General features: G+C 59.9%; 3 protein-coding genes across 13 annotated transcripts in view; 2 read left to right on the plus strand and 1 right to left on the minus strand.

The window, feature by feature from the left end:
* Nucleotides 1-1,385, plus strand: part of RANBP3 (RAN binding protein 3) — a 54,158-nt gene extending 52,773 nt beyond the window's left edge. For all 11 annotated transcript variants that reach the window (XM_072947866.1, XM_072947867.1, XM_072947868.1 and 8 more), the window contains one exon: nucleotides 735-1,385. The gene's annotated coding sequence lies outside the window, so the exon portion shown is untranslated. The remainder of the gene's footprint in view (nucleotides 1-734) is intronic.
* A 241-nt stretch (nucleotides 1,386-1,626) lies between these two features.
* On the minus strand, nucleotides 1,627-5,095 carry VMAC (vimentin type intermediate filament associated coiled-coil protein). The gene is made up of 2 exons (XM_015240911.3): nucleotides 4,628-5,095; nucleotides 1,627-3,484 (listed from the first exon to the last, which is right to left on the minus strand). The coding sequence occupies exons 1-2, from the start codon at nucleotides 4,816-4,818 to the stop codon at nucleotides 3,166-3,168; spliced, it is 510 nt and encodes a 169-aa protein (XP_015096397.2). The 5' UTR covers nucleotides 4,819-5,095; the 3' UTR covers nucleotides 1,627-3,165.
* Nucleotides 5,096-5,866: 771 nt separating this feature from the next.
* Nucleotides 5,867-11,952, plus strand: NDUFA11 (NADH:ubiquinone oxidoreductase subunit A11). The gene is made up of 4 exons (XM_072947026.1): nucleotides 5,867-6,040; nucleotides 10,215-10,307; nucleotides 10,413-10,535; nucleotides 11,774-11,952. Exons 1-4 carry the CDS (start codon nucleotides 5,944-5,946, stop codon nucleotides 11,884-11,886), a joined length of 426 nt encoding a protein of 141 aa, XP_072803127.1. The 5' UTR covers nucleotides 5,867-5,943; the 3' UTR covers nucleotides 11,887-11,952.
* Nucleotides 11,953-17,632: the final 5,680 nt, after the last annotated feature.

Genomic DNA, 17,632 nt, shown 5'->3' on the forward strand with positions numbered 1-17,632 from the left:
GAGAGATCCAGGGGCCTTCTGCTCAGCCAGCCAGGCTCTGGGCCGGTGCTGCCAGCCCACCCTGGCCAGCTGCCCCTGCTCACTCACCTGGCCTTTGTCTGTCCTGGAGTCCTCCAGATGGCCTCTCTGCCCAACGCTGGCAGTGCGTCCTGCCCAGCAGGACTGTTGCTAAGGGACAGTGCCCTGGAGACTGGGAGGGGCCCCAGCTGTAACACTCTCTGTGCCAGGGCCTCTTGGCCCTAGGCACAGCCCTCTGGGGGTGTATGGCAGGCCAAGAGGGACAGGGCACTGCTCTTGCTGCTACCTCTGCCCACCTACTGTCCTGCTCAGTCACCCCCAGGCCTGGGATAGAGCCAGACCCGGACTAGGAGTGGGGGGGGAGCGGGGGAGGACAGTCATGTCCTAGCCACAGGGAGGAGGGTTGGGCTACAGCCCTGTAGGAACCACTGTCCTGGATGGAGGGAGGCAAGGCCCAATTCCTGTGTGACCTGGGGCAGGTCCCCTCCCCTCTCTGGGCTTCACCAGTTCCCTGCTCTTCACAGGGCAGCAGCCAAAGCTGCTGAGGGATCCGAGTTTAAAGGGCTTGAGGTGGCCCAGGCCCACGTCCAGCAGGAGGTGCTGAGACCAGTGCTGGCTGAGCTGAAACAGCTGGGCCCTCCAGACTCAGCGCTGAGTTGGACAGAGTAATTCCTGGTATTTTTGTCAATATGAGTGTTTTGGTGGTTGGTTTCTAGTTCTCAGAACGTCACTTGGTGAGTAACAAGCAGCAGAGCCAGGGGCTGCGGTCTTGGACAGAGAAGCGGCCCTGACCCCCCGACACACATAACCCGAGAGGAACCAAGGCCGCCATCCCAGAGCGCCTGCGATGGGGACTTTGGACATCTTTGCCAACTGAGAGCGCTCCACCAACAGGCAGGATCACAAATGATGCTGGATTTCCAGGACTTAAAACGTGGGCCCTGTTGGGGGACCCACCACCCAGAGACCCAGAGCTCATCAGAGGCTTTTCAAACTTTGGACTTGGACATGGCACAATGGCGGTGTCAAAAATTGCTGCTGCAGTCAGAATCCAAGCTGTGGCTCACGTGTGACAGGCACTGTGATTCCAGCCACAGCTGATGCAGCACCATCGTTTTTATGAGAAACTGCAGTGACTTTCTACTGCAGAAATTCTTGTGGCTTGCTGCAGTCCAAAATTCTTTGGGTAGGCAAAGAAATAGTCCATTGTGTTATTTTTATGAGGATTACAAATGTCAAACTGTTTTTCTATAGAAAACTGTAAAGATGTAACCACAATAATGATAGCTCTGTTTTGGCATCTCCGCATCTTTAAGAGAATCAGAACTTCCACAATAAAAAACTGGAAGTGGCTGGGGCCCTCCCAACCCTGGGGCCTTTCACTTTACCTCTCCAGGCCTCACTTTCCACAGCTGTAAAATGGGGCAGTGCCTGTGTCCATGGGTGGCTGAGGAGACCAGATACACGGTATGCTGGCAAGTAGGGTGCCTTGCACAACCTCCCGGGACTGTAACTCATGTCTTCCCACCCAGCAGGGCCCCAACCTGGACCAGGAACTGCACAGGGACCACCTGCAGCCCCTGCACCAGGAAGAAAGGAACAACCAAGGCCAGGAAATCATTTGGTTTATTCTTGAGCTCAGACAGGCCCCAGCCTGCCTTCCCCTCGTACAAACTGCAACACGCCCCAATCCTTATTCATCCCGAGGAGAAATCTGGGCCATTGTTAACCATGCTGAGGGGTCCCTGTTAGACAGCAGGCGGCGCCCTCCTTGGGGCCCGGGATGGACGCTGCGCTCTGGGCTCTGAGGGGGCTGTGCCCCACAGCGGTTCCTGGTGGGACAATTCCCTGAGTTCAGGAGACCAGGAGACAGCTGTCCTGGTACCAGGCTGGGCACTTGGGCTGGGCAGAGGGCACAGGGTTCCCTGGTTTGATAAAAGCAAAGTGCCCCAAATGTCTCAGGCCAAGAAGGGCAGAGTAGAGATAAGGAGTTAAAAAATAGATTCTCTAGGGAATGTAAAAAATAAGCCAGTTACTGCTACAAAAGCTGCACTGGCTGGGGTGTGTAGGGGAGGATCTCAGATGTGCTAGGACCCCTGGCTCCCTGCAGGGCCCCTAGACCCATCCTGTTCCCACTGAGGTCCCAGGGTGTGCCAGGTGCTGGTGACAAACAACAAAGTCTCTGTCCTCATGGAGCTTACAGTCTGATGGTAAGAAGCTACATAAAGGAAATGGGGCAGTGGGAGGGGAGTGGGGAAGGATTACTTCAGATAAGGTGATTGAGGGAAGGCCTCAGAGGTGACATTTGTGCAAAGACCTGAGTAACCAGGAGCCAGTCATGTGACATCTGGGGCCAAGCATTCTTGGAGGAGAGAACAGCCTGTGTAAAGGCCCTGAGGCAGGACGCTATCGGAGAAAGCTTTACAGGATGCCCAAAGTTTGCCTGGGCAGCAAAGCCAGCATCTCAACGTATCCTGTGTGCACACTCTTCCCTGGACTAAGGGAAGGACAGAATTAGGGGAAAAAATACCTAGAATTTAAAGTTTGTCTTCATACAACCTGAAAAATGGCCTGAGGCTTGAGAGTCCCAATTCTGGGCTGGGATGAAGAGCTAGAAAAAGATTTAGGATGGGGAGAGCTTCAGAAGGAACAAGACTCAAGGCAACAGGGGGTGGGGGAGAAAACCTCAAATGATGTGGAACTTGATGCCATCTGCCTCCACTGGAGAAAGAGAGGTCGCAGACAGATGCTTCAGCAGCCAGACATCTGGCCCTAAGAGATAAGGGGGCCAAGAAACTCACACTCTGGCTAAAGAGGGTGCCCTGGACTCCAATCCAGGCAGGCACAGTCCAGTCTGAAGCCAGAAATCCAGATTTTTGCTTAAGCGCTGCCAGTTTTTCAACAAGAGTGATTGATTCAAAGTTTTGGTTTTTAAAAAAAAACTTCTGTCCGGGCTAAGCATCCACATTTGGCCTGCAGGCCACTCATTTGAAACCTGTGACTATAGCAGGCTCTGGTGCCTGGACAGGATTATGGCTCTGTCACCAGGTCCTCTCTGGGATACTGGTGACACCCAAGGATGCCCATGGTAGTGGAAAAAGTCCCCATCACGGCCCTCTTTCTCCATTCTGGAATCTGCTCTGGGACTCACACAGTGGTCCCAAACACCACAGGCTGGAGGTGGTCCCTGTCCTCTTCCTCCCCAGTACTGTTGGCAAGGGGTGAGCTGGGCCCACCAGGGAGTGGGTGGCCAGGGTCACTGGCCGGCAAAGGCCCCAGGCGCTCGGCCTCAGCCAGGGAGGCCAGCAGCCCAGCCAAGGGTGGCCGGCGGCGGCAGATGTCCTGCAGGAGCTCAGCCCGGGGCTGCAGCTGCCCAATGAGCTTGTCCCTCTGGCGCACAGCTGCCTGCAGGCTCTGGACAGCAGCCTCGGAGGTCAGCAGCTGCTCCTGGAGAGCCGCAATCTCACTGGCAGGAAGGCAAGATGGGGCAGTTAGAACCAGAGGTCCTTGTCCCCCTGCCCCCAACCTCCATCCCCGTCAGGATAAAGCATCCCTCCCCTTGCCATGGACCGAATGTCTGTGTCCTCGCGTTCCCAGATTGATGTGTTAAATCCCTACCCCTTCGATGTCATAGTATTTGGAGATGGGGCCTTGAGAGGTAAAGTTTAGATGAGGTCGTGAGGATTTCCTTATAAGAGACACCAGAGAGCGTGCTCTCTCTGTGCCATGTGAGGACACAGAAGATGACCATCTGCAAGCCAGGAAGAGGACCTTTCCCAAGAGCTGAGTCCGTCAGCATCTTGATCCTGGACTTCCCAGCCTCCAAAACTGTGAGAAATAATTTGCTGCTGTTTAAGTCCCCAGTCCACGGTATTATATAACGACAACCTCAGCCGACTAACACACTCCCTCATCCATCCCTCTAGCTCTTCCTGCAGTTCCCTTTCCCCACTACATCCTTTCCTGTTGTTCACCTTAGACAGCGGTTCCTCCAGGAAGCCTTCGCCAGGCCCCCTCAGAGTCGTGTGGCCCTCCATCAGAACCCCGATCACCCAGACTGTAAGTGCCTAGCAGTGTGTCTGCCTGAGGGCAGGGCTGCATAGGTCTTACAGATGTGCCCTAATACCGAGCACAGTGCCTGGCACATAGTAGGTGCTCAGTGAAGATGTAAGGAATCCAACAAGCTCTGAATTACTTCCCACCCAGTCCTTAGCGCCTCCTTCCTCCCTAGGTACTTGTCTCATCTCTTTTAACCCTTCTAGAGGGACTCTTCAAAACTGCTGATATGATCCCATCCTCCCCTCCTCAAGAACCTGCCATGGCTCCAATAGCAGGTGGTTGGTGGGGTCCCTGCATCACTCAGGACCAGCTGATTTTGCCTAGTGATCAAAATGGCCCCTGTTTAAGTTAGATACCCACGTTTGTGTGACAACTCTCAACTTCACATACTGACGACTAATTCAAGTATTGTGTTTGTTTTTTCAATCCCACCAATAGTACAGCTCCACGAGAATGCACACGGTTTCCCCTGCCGGTCCTCCTTTCCAATCTCGGCTCCACCTCTGCCCACTTCCTCCGAGAAGTCAACTTGGCCGGCCCCGAGCCTCACCGGTCCTTGGCGCGGCCCAGCTCGTCCAAGGCGGCGCGCAGCTGCTGGTCGTGGCGGGCCAGGCGCTCCGCCTGGGCGCGCACCGTGCGCTCCGCCGCGTCCAGTCGCACCTCCAGCTCCGCCGCATGCCGGTGCACTGCCGCCAGGTGTGCGTTCGCCTCGCGGATCTGCAGGGGCGGCGGCGCTGACATGGCCCCAGCCGCAGTCCAGGCCCGGCCACGCCCACGGGCGGCCCGGAACCACCCTCAACCACGCCCCCTGAATCAGGCTCCGCCCCCAGGACTAGGTCGCGCCTTCCTCAAACCCAAACACCCTCACTGGTTCCGGCAACTCGAGACACCGCCCCTGAGCCCGGCCTAATTCCAAGATTGGCCAAGGTCTTGACAAACCACGCCCCAGATTGGCCCGGTCCTCTGGTGGCGCCCCAGTTCAGACTCTGGCAACAGGAATGGTCACTCCTTGAGACAGGCCCCGCCCTACTCAGAAGCTAACGCGCCCTGTTGGTCAGAGCCCACAAGCCTGACCAAGCCCCCCGGAACCGGCTGCGCTTCTCGCCATTGGCCACGTCCACGCCTCTCAGACAACTATACAACTCCGGATTGGTCAAATTCCCCTTCAGATTATGTTTCGGGTCTGGCCACACCCAGCCTAGAGCATTCTGCACCCCGCCCAGGGGTTGGACTAGCCACAAACTGGGCACAGACTACGTGCCGCTAAGAATCCTAGCACTGGGATTGGACGCTTTCGCGTCAAGCCCTTGAGCCTGGCCACGCCCCTAAATAGTCACACGCTGTTCAGACTACTGTTTAAGACGGGCCGTAGGGCGTGATCACGCCTCCCCACAGATTCTGGTGCTGGGAGTGGCCACATTCCCCATGTCCCGCCCCATAACGTCGTCTCGCTCCTATCACTTGGGCGCGCTCTCGTACAATGTCGTGCCTGTGGATTGGCCTAGTATCTTTGATAGTCCCGCCCCTACTTAGGCCCTACACCTGGGACTCAAACCATTCCTGACCCAGGACTTTCTGAACTGGAACTAGCGACACCTGTCTTTACTGATCCTGTTTGCACTCAGTTTTCCCCTCCAGAAGTCGGCCAGGGGTGCAAGCACTCTTCCTTTATGCCAGCCGACCCCAGCGCCTGAGCGAAGCCGTGTCCACGTCCGCGGCGCCCAATAAAGTTGCTCGCTTGTTGCCGGCCCGCCCTCTCGGGAGGCTGCGCGCGCCGCCCAGGAAGTCTCGCGAGAGCGAGCGGCATCTGCCCTTGGGCTTTGGGAGCCGGCGGGTCTTGCAGTGCGGGACTTGGGGTGCGCGGTCATGCGTAAGACGGTTCTTCACCAGTACTTGGACATCCCCGAAGGCACCGAGTGCCACCGCAAAGCCTACGCCAGCACCAGTATCGGTGGTGCCGCTGGTGAGCGCCGGCCGGGTTCAGAGGGCTGAGGGCGCCAGGAGGTCGTCGGGTCACTGGGGGCTGCCCGCGGACGTCCCGGAGGGGCTGCGGATCTTTCAGGGTGGCATATGGTTTTCGTCGGAGTGTCTGGGGCGGCCTTGGGATGCTGGGGGGCTCTTGTGCAAGATAAGCTTTGTAGGGATGACGGACTAACTCAGAAGGCGCAGAGAGATCATGGGGTCCCTGGGAGCTGTCCGAGGGGGTCCCATGGGGCTGAGAATCTCGTGGAGTGATACGTGGTCGTCGTCGGGGTGTCTGGGGCCACCACGGGGAACTCTTGTGTGAGATAGACGTTGGGGGGGGGGTCTGGCCGGTTGGGGGAGGGGCCCTGGGAGGTCGTCGTCCATGTGACAAGCTGGTCAATGAGGTCATCAAAATCTCTGGGTGCTGGGATGTGGAGCTTATTATTGAAGCACTCACCAGGCTCTGGGGAAGTGGTTGAGTAGGGCAAGGCCATTATTGAGGTCGCAGGAGCTGGAAGATTCTGAGATTTCCCAACTGGGTGACTTGAGATTATTTGGAAGGATTATGGGTTATTTTTGAGGTGTCTGAGGGGAGACATTTGAGAAGGTGTTGGAGTAGGGTGAAGTCTTCTTAGGGTCCAGGAGAGCTGGGTGGTCAGAGACATCTGAAGCTTTTATTGGGGCCACCAGAGGGGTGGTAGGAGTGCTGAGGAAACGATAGGTGAAGTGGGTCAGCAGCTATTATAAGGGTAGCCTTGAAGGGTGTGTGGGGACCCACAGCCCTGGCATTCTCCTGCAGGGGAGACCCCAGGGTCTCGCCTCTTCCAGGCTCCTTTCCAGTCTCAGCCTGAGGCGTAGATATGATGGTTTCAGCCACCTCTGTGTCTCCAGCTCCTGAAGCAGGGCCTGGCAGAAGTTGAGTCTACACTGGGCAGCATTTGCATTCAGGTAGACCTAATCATCCCTGTCATTTTCTGCATCTTTAGTGAGATCCAGGATTACCATCTCTATTTCTCAGAGGCAGAAACAAAATTAGGGAGGTGTATTCACTCCCCAGGGGCCTTTTGGAGCCAGGGCTGCGAATCCAGGCCTGCTAATCTGCTCCTGTGGGTTACTGGGGCAAGAAATGTGCCTCCAGGGTCCATATGAAGGGTCTTCAGGAGCGAGCTGAAGGGGAAGTCCCAGGGAATGGGTTATGTGCAATCTACTGGAATAACATTTTGTTAGGATGGTCAGGGGCACTTCTCTGGGGGCACTTCAAGAGCCCTGGAGGGCTGGGCAGTGTGTGTGGAGAGGTCACTGTCGGAGTATGTCATTCTGGTGGATTCATACTGTAGGACGCTGACATTGGGGAGCGCCCCACAGAACTTGATGGGGGGTCCTGGTGGCGTCTCAGGGGAGATTAAAGCAGGAGGACGTCACCTGTGAGGCGTGTAGGGCCTGCAGGGAGATTTGGAGTAGTGAAGGGTTTAGGGGATGTCGAAACTGAGAAGGACATAAGGTTGGCGTTTGTGAGGGGGAGCACACGTGCACACTCACAGATGCACACCCCATTGAGGGGCCACTGGGGAAGACAGCGCGTCCCAGGAGTGGCGTACTGCCGAGTGAACGAGGAGTCTCTAGGTGGGGGCTCATTGGAGGGTGTGTGAGCAGATGTGGGTGGGAACCTTGGACAGAGGTGCTGTCTCGGGCAGTCATGGAGAGACTCAGATTTGAGGGTGGTCACTGGCTTCCGTGAGCCCGGCTGCGCCCCAGGGGTCTTCAAGTGTGTTGCTCACTTTCCCCACCAGCATTTTCTCACCGGCCAGCTCTACTCAACTTACCAGACCTGGTTTAAACGGTTCTCCTGGATCCTCCCCTCCCTTCCCCTCCTCCCTCCCCTGCCTCCCCTGGTCCTCACCCCAGAGAACTCCTCTGAGACAATGAGCCCCTGGAGGGCAGGGGGCTGGACTCTAGAGGAGCCCAGCACATAGTAACTAGAATGAATGAGTGCCTTTGAACAAATGAATGAGTGAATGTGGGCACACAGTTACTGTTTGTGAATGAATGAATGTACACTGTGTCTGCAGGTTACTTCAGGAAGCCAGTGGGGAGCCAGGAGCAAGTGGAGAGGCTGGGGGGATTCTTCTCAGGGGTTGAAGGGGGCCTGTTTGAGACCCTTACGTGCTGGGAGGGAGGCTGTGGCGCCAGAGGTGTCAGGTGGGCTCCTGGAGCAGAGGTGGGCATCACTTACTGAATGGTTGCTGGAGGAGAGCTGGGGGTTGGGGGGGACAGTCCTGGACCCAGAGATAGTCCGGGGCTTCCAGATCATCCACTCCCAGTTAGAGGACTCGTGAGGGGATGTGGGATGGTGGCGGCCCTCTCTCCGTCCAGCGTGGCCTGCGAACCGAGCGTCCCTTGGCCAGGACAGCAGGCGTGTGTGGGTGAGGTGGATGAGGTTCCCCCAGGGCTTGCTGCGTGACTGGGCTCAGGGACCACTGCTGAGTCTTGTCAGTGGCTCCCTCGTTCCTGGCCCAGCTCTGGAGATCACGCCTCACCAGGTCCAGGCGGGACAGGAAGCCCCTTCTACTTAAGTCTCTTTACAAGCTGGGTGGGGGCATGTGTGAGAGATTGAGGATGGGAGCTTGCTAGGCGCGGGAGGTGGGGAGCCCCAGAGCAGACTCCAGCCTACTACCCTCTTCCCAGCCTTCAGCCCCTCTGAGGGTGAGCAGGGACCCTAGGGTTCATCGTGGGATTGGGAGAAATGAGGTCTGCAGGGTTCCCAGATGGGCGCCTTGCCCATGGGAGCCGTCCGTGTATATGGCTCCTTCCCCCTCATCCCTGGGCCTCAGTTTCCCCATCTGTGAAGTGGCGAGGGCTATCTTGGCCGTCCTCAGGGTTGCTCTGAAGATGAACCCCAGCCAAGGCTGGGGGGACACTGCTCAGCTGGGAAGGTCATCTGGGGGCCTGCAGGCAATAGAAGATAGAGTCTTGGGGACTGGGTGGGGCCTGTGTCCCTGGGCACCACTGAAGGGTAGCACTTGGCCTTTGGGTCAGACCCACCTGGCTTCCAAGCTGCTCTGCCGGTGACGTTGGGCAAGTCGCTATGCATGTCTGAGGGCCCCTCCCCTCCTGCCAAGTGACAGATAAGAGGAGACTGAGCCCCCTGGGCCCTGAGGGGGTGGATGGGGTGGTGGGAGCCCTAGCCGCCTGGCAGATGCCACTTCTGTTTTATCTGGGATGGGCTAGTCCCAGGGGTCTCTGCTGGCAACTGGGCCACACTGAGGGTCTGTAAGGAGGGGAGTGGTTGTCTGCCCTGAGCAGGGTCAGCTGGCGGGTGGAGAGCCCTGTGTTGGGCTGTCCTGGTGGCAAAGAACCAGCCAAGTGGGTTTGGTCTACCTGTCCACCAAGGAGGGTCTCGTTGGGGAAGCCGCCCGAGAGTGCCCCAGCCTCTCCCCAAACCCACACACTGGCCCAGGTCAGCGTTCACTCAGGATGCCCCAGGGCAGAACATTGATCCTTGCCACCCACCCGGCACTTGGCTCCAGGTACCGCCTCCTCAACCAGAGCCCCTCACGCGTAAAAGCCAACATCAGGGGCAGGGCAGCCAGGGCGACAGCAGAGTCAGAAAAGCTGACCAGGGTGGCCAGCCAAGCCAGCCAGGTGTGAGGGACGAGCCCAGGCTGAGCTGCCCACCCAGAGGGGGCCCAGCCGCCATGAGGGGGAGGCATTGGCAGCCCCGGAAGCCAGCCTCTGCCAAGGAGCCCTGGGCCCCACAGCAGAATGGAACCTTTGATGGGAGGGGGACCAGATTGCCAGCCCAGCCGCCAAGGCCCCAGGCTCATCCTTGTGTCTGCCGTGTGCTGGGCTGCTGCCCGGCGGAGGGCCAGACACGGTGACGCAGGCAGTGTTCTGCAGGAGCTAGCATCGGTCAGGCCTGGTGGCTTGGAGTGAGGGTAAGGGCTCAGGCCTTGGAGCAGGAGAGCCAGGTTCGAGTCCCAGCTCAGCAGCTGTGGGACCCTGGGTGAGCCCTGTAACAGTCCCTCCCTGGCCAAGGGGTGGTGCTGGGAGCTGTCGTGGTGGGTGCCGTGGGGACGAAGGGAGCTGGCGTGTAGGATGGCAGAGGGGCCTCCCCCTGCTGGGCTGCTGCTGGAGGCCCAGGTCTGACCCGCTTGACCCCTCTTGTCCTGTAGGCCTGATGGTCTCTGCCTACAGCATCGCACTCTGGCCCCCGGGCTCCTTCCTGGAGGGAGTGGCGAGGACAGGGCGGCACACATTCACCGCAGGTGAGCGGGCCTGCGGGCCTCTCGGCTTCTTGGGGGTCCTCCTGGCACCGATCTGGTCATCAACGCCCCTCTGGGCCCCTGACTCAGACTCTTCTGCCCCTGCAGCCGCCATCGGTGCCATATTCGGCCTCACTTCCTGCATCAGCGCCCAGGTCCGAGAGAAGCCCGATGACCCTCTGAACTATTTCATCGGAGGCTGCGCCGGAGGCTTGACCCTGGGAGCGCGCAGTGAGTGAACCCCCACCCCTGACTCTGCTGACCCTCCTCCCTCTCCATTCTCTCCCAGACTGGGGACCAGGAGGGGCCAGGTGTGCAGAATGCTCACCCCAGCAGAGGGGAAGACAGTTGTCCTGAAAGCTCCCAGTGCTTTTGAACCTCGGCCCCCAGCCAGTTTGACAGTACTAACAGCCGCCATCTAAGCACCTCCTGCGCGCCCGTGGCTCCGTGACACTCAGCGTGGCCCCCAGGGTCGTGCACGACCTGTCCCGTCCTCTCCTTGCCCTCGCTTCCTCCCTCTGTCCTCCTCACTCTCTCCATTCCAGCCACACGGCCTCCTCGCTGTTCCTCCAACATGCCAGGGCCTTTGCACAAGCTGTGTCCCTGCCTGAACGCCCTCCCCTCGGCGTCATCACAGCTCCCTCTCCCCCTCCTTACCCTCCGATGTGCAGTCTGCCCTCACTTCTGATCTCTCTGTCTGCTGTGCCTTGTCAGAGAACACGAGGTCACTGCCTGCTTCCGCCACCAGCCCCTGAGCACAGGGATGGCGGTGCTAGTTGACTGACTGCACAGCCTGTTGGGGAGCTGCTCCCACCACCCCCACTTTACACGTGCAGGGACTGAGGCTCAGAGCGGGGATCAGGTGGTCCCGGGTCACCCAGGAACCAGCGGAAGGATGCCACCCTGATGGGAGGCAGGGCGGGGCCCCCGGGCCAGCCTGGCACAACGGAGCCGCAGGGAATAGGAAGCAGACACCGCTCTTCCCGCCTCCCACAGCCTCGGGCCGCGGCGGGAGGAAAGGAGGCCATGCAGACAAAGCACTGCGGCCCCTGGGAGGGCGCTGGGGAGGAAGGCTTGCGCTGTCCTGGCCTTTGCTCCGAGACCTGGGCTGAGGTCTGGGTTTGGCACATGCCCCTGCGTCTGCGGTGGGGTGTGAGCCCCGCACCCTCTGTGGCGGCTCTCCTCAGCGGGCATCCTGCGCTCTTTGCTTTGCTTCGTGGCCCACAGGGCAGACCCGGGCTGGGACCCACCACATGTCACCCGTGACCCCTGCTGGACGCAACAGCCTACCTCCGTCTCCACACACATCTTCAGTTGGAGGGTCCGGGGACTCAGTCCCCGAGGAGTCCATCGTGCCAGTGGCCCACTCTTGGAGGGAGGGCCGTCCTCTCAGGGTCACAGCCCGGCTCCTGGGACGGGCATGGGCAAGCCCCACCACGTACCTGATGCCACCTCTCCCGCTCTCGCAGCCCACAGCTTCGGGATTGGAGCTGCCAGCTGCGCGTACATGGGCATCATGGCTGCCCTGGTCAAGATGGGCCAGATGGAGGGCTGGAAGGTGTTCGCAGAGCCCAAGGTGTGAGCCCCGCTGCCTCCCCAGGACATTGGGCAGGTTGAAGTTCGTCTGAAAATAAATTCTGTGTCTGTCTGTGTGAGTCTTCCTCCCCTTCCCCTCCTTCTCCAGGGCGAAGCCCTGCCAGAGAGGGCTGGGGTTCAGGCCGGCACCAGGGAGGCTCGGGCAGACGAGGACGGGAGTGGGAGATAAGGCATCTGGGTCTGTGCCCGACAGGGCCGGTGGCGCCAGCCGGGCATCAGGCAGGGGTCGCCGGGCCACAGCCACTTCCGTTGGCGGGCAGGAGCCTGCAGGTGGCCAGCCGGTTGTCCGGCAAGCTGGGCCCCGTGACCCACAGCCCTTCCTACAGCCCCCGTGCAGGTCCCTCTCTGGGCCTCCCCCCAAAGCCAACAACATGTGGGAAACACGCCCAGGCCCCACACACGGCTCACTTCCGAATTCCTGGGCGTTGGAGCGTAGAGGCACGGATGGCCTGGCCCCAGAGCCACATCCCCATATGACAGGTGGGTGACAGGCCACCAGGAGCCTGCCGGGCAGGGGCCCACAGTGGCATTGAAAGGAGGGCGTCGAGTCAGGCGCAGTGATTTAGGCCACCCCGGAATTCTGGCGCGGCCCGGCCCCCGGGCCTTCTGCAGAACTGGCTCTGTCCGTCCTGGCAGCCAGCAGGGAAGGCCCGGCATGTTCCAGCACGCCTCAGTGGGCCATAAATTAGGGTTCTCCCGGGCCCCACCCTAGGGAGAAGGGCTGGGCAAGGGCAGGATTGGGTCCTGGTGGGGAATCTGGGCGCTACAGGTGGTCTGGCTGCAGCCCTCACACGCCCCCTCGCCAGTGTCTGGCCCTGTCCTGTTTCCTTTGTCTCTCGAGCCTGCCCTAGGGGCCTGGACATGGTTGAAAGCCAAGTTCGGAGCCTTGCTTTCCTCCTCTGTCCACCCCAGGTGGTAACTAACCCTGGTGTTAAGCCTCTGAGGCTACACGTGGGCAGAGCAGAGTCCCGGCGTGCTGGGCTGGCCTCGCCCCGCTGGCTCCTCACGGCCCCCGCCCAGCACGTCCTCCCGGGAGTGGGTGCCTGCTCGGGCTAATGCCCAGGCCTCGGTGCCTGTGCCCGGACTTGGAGCCCCTGAGAGAGGCTGGAGATGCCCCGGCCCCTGGGCTGGGAGGGGAGGGCCCAGGGGGCCGTCTGAGCCCTTACAGAGGGCTCTGGGCTCCCGGACCTGCATTTGAGTCCCAGTACTCGGTTCTTCCCTGGCTCTGTCCCCGTTCCCCACCTGGCAAGTGGGTATGACGGTCCCTCCCTCAGAGGTGTTCCCCAAAAGGGAAGATGACTTTGCCCCAGGGAAGCGCCCCTTCCATGCCTTTCCGGGGGGTGGGGTCCCCTGCTCTCACCTGCCTAGTCTGTCTCCGTGGTGGCCGGCAGAGGGCAGAGCCCACCACGCTCAGAACCATGGCCAGTCACCCCCAGGTCCTCGGCCCTGTGGCCCTTCAGTGTCCTCAGAGGAGCTGAGTTCCATCTCTGCCTCCCGCTCCATCCGCTGGCCCCTCCCTCCGCATCTGGCCCACCTGCCGCAGCCAGGGGAGCAGGGGTGCCAGATGCTCAGAGTCGGACCCATTGCTCTAAGTAGGACCGATGAGCGTCATCAAGGATGCTGAGGACTGAGCCGGGGGCCTATTCAATGCCCCGCACGGCAGTAGCTTCCAGAACCAGATGCGCCTGGGCCTCCCCCTCCCGCACACCCTTCTTCAGCCCCCGGCTCTCCCAAAGCCCAGACCCTGCACCGGATTTGGGGCCCAGAGAGGGGAGGAGGACACAGCCAGCCAGCCCTCATGCCTCCCAGCCTCGGTTTCCCCTCTTGCCGGCTCAGACCTGGGCCGTGCTGCCGCCCACCCAGCCCTCTGCGGGCTGGCGGCCAGTGTTGGAGCAGGTCTGCCAGGCCCCCCACCAGCAGCCCAGGCCCCCCAAAATGGGGCAGGAGGGAGCAGCTGCCTCCTGGTCTCCAGGGAGCCCCAAACCGAGGCCCCCTTGCCCATAAACATTTACTAGGCTGTAAGGGACTGACATCATCCCCATAAGCAGGCCCCGTGGGGACCGCCCCTGTCCAGAGGATCCAATCCCCTCCCACCCTTCTGCCTGAACCCCACCTCCTGCCACAGCAGCCCCCACAGAGGGCAGAGAAGGATCCTTCCAGTGTTGTCTACCCCCACGCCCTGCCTTGATGAAGCTGTTCCCTGCCCCAAGCAGTCTGGACTGGAAGAGAGGGAGGGACTCAGGGAGCCGGCGCCTCCTTGGAGGGGCAGGAGGGCTTCCTGGACGAGGTGGAGTAGTGAGGACCCGGGAATGAAGAGGTCTTTCCAGATGTGCATGACGGAGGCAGGCGTCCCAGCCAGAGGGCAAAGCAGGAGCAAAGGCCTGGAATTGGGGGGGTGAGGGGGCACAGGTGAGCTGGGAAGGGCTGGGGGCAGTGGGCACCTCCCCGAGGGCCCCAGCCCTACAGACACTTGCCAGCGGGGATGAGGCCGCAAGGACTGACCCAGCCGTCCAGGCCAGGCCGGGTGTGAGAAAAGGAGCCGTCCCAGTGAGACCAGAGGACAAAGCTTCCGGCCTTTCCCCGCCGTCAGCAGGGCCCTGCGGTCCACGCGGCCTTGTTCTTGTTTCTGCAGCTCATCCAACCCTCCCCGCAGCCCAAAGAGTGAGCCATTCAGGTGGTCCTGTTTGACAGATGAGAGGGAACGAGGCCCCGGAGGTGACCTCGCAGGGCCTGGCTCACAGCAGCCACTCAGCTTGAGTCCTTTTATCATTACCACTAGTATTACTGTTACTGCTATCAGCTGTTGTTGGGGAAGAACGTTGTAAACTGCCTCTGGAAGGTTTCCCAGTGGGACAAGGGAAATGTTCTTGCGGCCAAGTGATTTTAAAAGCAAAACTATACCCCCGCAAATGCCTTTTAAAAGTTACATTGGACGTGGGTTTGGGGGTTGGGGAGGACGCACGAGCCTCTGGAGGAGGGTGGGCATTTGCCCCTGCGGGACCTAGGGGGCTGGTCCTTGGCCCTCTCACCCCTTTTCACGCTCGTCTGCCTTCAGAATCGATAATGGATCTGCCCACCTCTCCCTCCCTCCAGCCCCCATCATCGCCTACCTGGACCAGGGTACTCACCTCCATCCTGGTCGCCGGCTCCCACCCTTGATCCCCAGTCTGCCCTCCCCGAAGCAGCCAGTGTCAGCACCCGAGTCAGGCCCCGCCCCGCTGCCCACGGCCCTCCAGGGCTCCCACCTCCCTGAAGGTAAAAGCCCGAGTCTTCCCTGAGGCCCACGAGGCCTTGCATCACCTGCCCCTCCCCTCCCTGCCCTCCCTACCTCCCTCCTCACTCTGCTCCGGCCACACAGGCTCCTGGCTGTTCCTCCAACGCGCCCGGCACAGTCCTGCCCCAGGGACTCTGCATGGACTGTGCCTTCAGCCTGGACTTGTCTCTCCCTCCAGATGTCCCCTAAGCTCCCCCCTCACCTCCCTCAGTTCTCAGCTCCGGTGTCACCTCCCCACCGAGGCCTCCCTAACACGATATTGAAATGGCATCCTACCCAGCCAGCCGTGCCCCACTTGCTCTTTACCTCTGATTCTGTCCATCACACCTGTCGGCTTCTAAATCCTGTGTCATCATTGTGTGCGTTGTTTGGTGGACTGCGTGTCTCCTTAAGGCCTGGCGCACATCCTGGTCGTTATACCCCTGGGTCAGCACCCCGCCTAGGAGCACCGCAGAGCCCAGCCCTGTTCTGAGTGGGGTCCCTCCCACTTCACTCCCAGGGAAGACGGCTGTGGGAAGCGGGGGTGGGAGGGCAAGTAGGGACCATCCATATGTGAGAGTCTTGAGGTCACGATTCAGAATTCACTTACACAAGTATCTCTTGAGCACCTACATGTGTCAGGGGGAGTTTGGGGCCTGGGGTCACGTCAGCCCACTAGCCCGATACGGTCCCCACCTTCCTGGAGCTCAAAGTCTGGTCTGGAAGAACAGGAAAACAGAGGGCACAGCCGAGCAAACACAAACTATGCCCCAGAGGGAAAACCAAGGTGAGGTGAAGGCCAGGCCAGGGTGGTGGGGACAGTGGGTCCTCTCTCCCTGGGGCAAGTCAGGGAGGAACCCAAAGAAACCAGCCTCGGCGCAGGGGTGGGAGGTTCGGGGGGACTGGAGGAAGGGTGTTCCAGCCAGAGGGAACAGAGCATGCAAAGGCCATGAGGATAGAAGCCCCGTGCACTGCCCGCATCCCAGCTGGGAGGCCACATGGCGGGGTGGGGTGGACTGGGGGTGACTGAAGAGACAGGAAGGGCCAAAGCCAGGCATGTTTCCCAGGTGGACACAGGAAGCCAGGCAGGATTTCTTGCCGTGGGAGTTGCTGCCTGCCAGATATCGTGAAACCCACACTGCTTTCCCCATAGAGGCGCTTCTGGTTAAAAACATTCCCCTTGTCCCGGCCCGTGTGTGTCCCCCCAAAATGGCTGTCCCAGGAGGGAGCCCGGGCCCTGAATGCCCACAGGGTCCCCACATAGATGGGAGTTTGGGGGTCTCAGGAATAGGGAGACCCAAAGGTCTCCTGGCTGGGTTCTGGTGGGGATGAGGGGCCCCAGCCTGCCCTCAAAGCCAGAACCAGCTTGGTCGTCACTCCAGGGGTCCGGAAGTGGAGCACAGAGCTTTGCCCTCTCTCACCCTCTCTGGCTCAACATCTGGAGCTCAGAACCCAGGGGAGCCCCCAGTTCTCTGCATACAGGCCATCTCTGGCATTCCCAGTCAGAAAGTGACTTCCCGTGAGGAAACTGAGGCACAGAGCAGCCCCTGAGCTCCCCCACCAGTAGCTCCCTTCCACACTTCCTCCCTCCTCTCCTCCTTGGATGTGACTCCCAGAGAGGCCTGGCCGGACCCCCAGCCACGTACTGGCACTCACAGGTCCCTCTCTGGCGCCAGCCAAGCCTCCCAGGGGCTTCCTGGGGTGCTGGGTGGTCGGCCCAGCCGTGAGGGCTCCATCAGGCCTGGTCCCAGCCCAGCCCATGTCTCACCCCCAGGGCCGCTGCTGGGCTCCGAACATCCCCTGACACAGAGCAAGAAAGGCGGGAGCCCGGGCGAGGGCCAGGCGCCGGGGGCCGCAGGAGGGCTTTCGGCCCAAACGAGGGGTGGCAGGCAGACCCGCGGCCCCGCCTAAACCCACCCCCAAATCCTCCTTCTTTTAAAGCCTGTCCAAACGCTTTTATTTCGCCCATTTTGTTTTCCCTACAGCATTCTTTCTAGAAGATATTTCACAGGGTTTTTTTTTCAGTAGGTAAAACAGACTCAGGCCACACAACTTAAAACATACGAAAGGTCAGAAAAGACGCCAGCCACCCAGCCTCCCCAGAGGTCGCCAGCTGGGTTGTTTCCCTCTCAGCAATGTCCCCACCCCCCAGACAAACAGACGGTGTCACACCCTCTGTCCCTGCTGTTCGGCAGACCATCCGACTCCCTCATAACTACATCCTGGATTCCTTTCCATCAAGAATGGTCTCTTGCCTTTTAACAGCCGCATAATATTCCCTCCTGTGATGGGGTTGTCAGCCCCAACAAAGTACATTTCCTTCCTCCCAGTCTTGCTGCTTGAAATAGTGCAGCGATGAAAACCCTGTAGCAAATGTCACTGTGCACGTGGGTTGGTGCACTCCCTACCCGAAAAATTTTCAAATTAATACACTTGATATTTTTAGAGCGGTTTTAGGTTGAAAGGAAAATTGAGCAGA

The sequence above is a fragment of the Vicugna pacos genome, chromosome 22 (genome assembly GCF_048564905.1).
Source record: "Vicugna pacos chromosome 22, VicPac4, whole genome shotgun sequence".
In the NCBI taxonomy this organism is placed as follows: Eukaryota; Metazoa; Chordata; class Mammalia; order Artiodactyla; family Camelidae; genus Vicugna; species Vicugna pacos.

Bases quoted from the DNA above. Each gene is read 5' to 3' on its own strand.
- VMAC (XM_015240911.3), bottom strand. From the start codon at position 4,818: ATGTCAGCGCCGCCGCCCCTGCAGATCCGCGAGGCGAACGCACACCTG. The intron at 3,485-4,627 runs GTGAGGCTCGGG...CCTTCCTGCCAG, and splicing joins CTGGGCCGCGCCAAGGACCG to TGAGATTGCGGCTCTCCAGG.
- NDUFA11 (XM_072947026.1), top strand. From the start codon at position 5,944: ATGCGTAAGACGGTTCTTCACCAGTACTTGGACATCCCCGAAGGCACC. The intron at 6,041-10,214 runs GTGAGCGCCGGC...CTTGTCCTGTAG, and splicing joins CAGTATCGGTGGTGCCGCTG to GCCTGATGGTCTCTGCCTAC. The intron at 10,536-11,773 runs GTGAGTGAACCC...CCGCTCTCGCAG, and splicing joins CTTGACCCTGGGAGCGCGCA to CCCACAGCTTCGGGATTGGA.